The following is a 3,083-nucleotide window of genomic DNA, read 5'->3' as shown; positions in this document are numbered from 1 at the left end:
ATGTGATGAAAGGTTTAGGCTAAATGGGATATGTGATCTTTGAAGGTGAATGCGCAATGCTTCAACTGAGAACGCCATTTATGTATAGAGCCCGTCCACCATGAGTAGCACAATGTTGTACGCAAAATCACAGTACCAAGAGGAAAAGCCCTATTCCTTTGAGGACACACATGCTTTACTAAAACTTCATACTTTCACTGGACTTCTTTGGATCTTCATCAATATGTAATTTCATGGGATTTACTTTGAGGATTTTAATTGGAATCTCAGTGCAGTCATCAGGCCAATCTTTCCTCCACATATATGCCTTGCAAGCTGAATGTCTTTTGGCGTAATTGTCACCCTCTTCACGTGTATGGTGCACAAATTCGTATCTTCAAACAGAGCGACAAGATAGGCCTCTGCAGTCTCCTGAAGTGCCAAGACAACATGACTTTGGAATCGTAGATCCGACTTGAAGTCCCAGGCGATTTCCTTCACAAGCCTTTGAAATGGAAACTTTTGAATTAACAACTCTGTTCTCTTCTGATACTTTTGAATTACTCGAAGAGCAACTTTTCCAGGATGATATCTATGAGGCTTCTTCACACTTCCATTAGTGCCTTTATCTCCTTTGCTCATTCATCTTCCTCTAATGCAAATCTCTATTTAGCTATTCCTCTGTTTCTTTAACACCACTTTGAAGTGGAATACATAATACTCTCTGTATCATTTCCCTTCTTTTAGATTTCGTAATTAGTTCTTTACTTGACCTATACATACATCTATTAAATCCAAATTGGAATCACACGGATTCTACCCAGACGGTAAGTCTTTTTTCACTCAGAAAGACTTTCAGAAATTCAACTTGAATTCATTCATCATGGTTTATCACATAGAAGCCATACATTCACAATTATGGATCACTCGGCACATAAAAGGAATGACACCCATAGTCACAATGAATTCAATTTCCTCGTTCATTAAAAAAATGTACAAATACAAATAAAAATATGTTTTATGATCTAGCTTTGGCCTGATCTGCCTTTACATGGTCTGTATCAGTGGCCCTTTCACCCACTCTCTGGCCCGTAGACTCACAATCCAAACCTTTTCTATCTATCCTCATACATAGGCTTACATTTATAGAATTAATTACATAGTTATGGATTATTCTAAATCCATGATTTCTCTATAGATCACTCAACTAAATCCCTAAAATATCTTATCCCTCTTTTGACTCAACTAATTTCTATTCGAGGGGCCCATAATCCCTAGCATATCTATACAACCCATCTCCTCTCATATTCTCAATTATAAGAGAATATTTACAACAAAACACATACTCATATTTTTTCTCTTAAAATGTACATAATTTATAAAATAATTAAGAAAAGCATCACCCCCTAAATCAACCAAATAAACAATGACATTTGAGCAGGATGCTCCTGCATTAGACGCCCCACGTAGAAAAGTTTCCATAGACTCCTGTCTATGAAGTTTGTCACTTTTTTGCAAAATGGGTAAGCCACAAGTCTCACTGACTTGCTACCTCCAGGATTCCAAACTTTGTTTTTCTGCTAGTCCTTTAAAGTATCAACTCCATTCTGTAATTTTGCACAGAATTCCTAGAATAGTATTTTCACAGAAATATTGAACATGATTCTTGACTTTCCATGCCACACCATATTTACTTATGGAAATATAGAATTTTGAACCGCAAGTGGAAACTCGAATACCCACTTTCCTGGTCTCTGAATTTTGAATGGGTTTCGAACTGGCTCTACATCAGCACTTATAGTTTTATCAGCTAACTCGATAGTGCTGAAATTGATAAGAGCTAAATCTGAAAGCTCACCATCACCAGCATCACTCACTCTCTCAACCGGATTCTATCAGTTTTTACAACAATTACTTTTGCCAATTCCTTAGAGTAATTCCTCTTTGTCAATTACATCAATGCGATTGATGTTTTATGTAGTTTCTTCTCCTCCTTCCATTGCAATTTCTCTGGTCTTATCTTCTTCGGCCTCTGGCTCTTTGTCTGTTGCTTCCTTCTCTAATTGTATTGGACACTCAACTTTCTGTAATGAAGAATAATAAAAAACTTCTTCTTGATAAAATCTATAGTCATTGACTGCCCCTATAGTAACAAATTTCTCATCCGATACTGTACCTGAATTCATCAACAAATTATTAGTTTTAAAAATACAAGAACTTTTGCCCCCTTTTGATGTTTCAAGCACCAATCTCCCATCATAGATCTTCTGGATTTTAGTAGATCCTCTTTGTTATGACTCCATTCCTTTGAGTCTCTCCTTCTCTAACAAATCAATATGAAATTGTTCAAGTTCTTTGAACTCATTTATCAACTTGCCATTCCACTTCTGTTGCAATAGCTTCCACTTGACCCATTTCTTTGTTCTCCATCTCTATCTTCGGTCTTCATTTGTCTTTCTTTGTGGCCACTTCGTTAATATATCTACTTCTACTCTCATTACTGCTAGAACAATCTCACGCTCTTCATTCTGCTGCCAATTGCTATACTCCCGCAATTTAATTCCTTCCACAAATTTACTATCATCTTGCTAATCATCTCTTTTAAATTTCGGGTTTCTTCCATCTTTATCTAGCTGGATTAATACTTCTGTTTCCGTCATGTCTCAAAGGACATAACTTTCTTGCTGCTCCTAATCTTTCATCTCATCTTCAAATAATCTCTGCTCAATTTGTCTGATTTCAACATCATATTTATTAATGTTGTCTTCCATACCAGTAGCCACATTATTAATTGAAGAGTCAAAACATTCACTTAACTCTATAAACGTTAGAGAAATTTCATCCTATCATGCATGGTAACCGCAACCTCTTCTTTATCAGGTTCTGAAAGCTTCGTTTCTCCTTCAGGTTCCTTGAGCAATCTTTCCAAGAACTCTATCTCCATGTGAAATCTTTACAACATTTCATCACAACCTTCATTCTCAGCTTCATTCTTTTTCTGGCAATCCTCCCGAGTTATCCTGTTTTCTATACCATCACATTGAAAAATTATTTCATCAATTTCATTAGAAAAATTCATTTGTTTACCTCCTCAGAATACCACT

At 36.1% G+C, this 3,083-nt stretch overlaps 1 protein-coding gene across 1 annotated transcript; it reads right to left on the bottom strand.

The window, feature by feature from the left end:
* Nucleotides 1–240: 240 nt before the first annotated feature.
* LOC149149614 (histone H3.3-like) lies at nucleotides 241–621 on the bottom strand. Its single transcript, XM_089442534.1, has one exon. It carries the CDS (start codon nucleotides 619–621, stop codon nucleotides 241–243), a length of 381 nt encoding a protein of 126 aa, XP_089298660.1.
* Nucleotides 622–3,083: the final 2,462 nt, after the last annotated feature.

This window comes from Pinus tabuliformis, chromosome 9 (assembly GCF_031772625.1).
Source record: "Pinus tabuliformis cultivar Carrire ecotype Pingquan chromosome 9, CPIR1, whole genome shotgun sequence".
Classification (NCBI taxonomy): Eukaryota; Viridiplantae; Streptophyta; class Pinopsida; order Pinales; family Pinaceae; genus Pinus; species Pinus tabuliformis.
This window is presented reverse-complemented; position numbering and strand designations above follow the sequence as displayed.

Excerpts from the sequence above, each read along its gene's own strand:
- LOC149149614 (XM_089442534.1), bottom strand. The coding sequence starts at position 621 with ATGAGCAAAGGAGATAAAGGCACTAATGGAAGTGTGAAGAAGCCTCAT.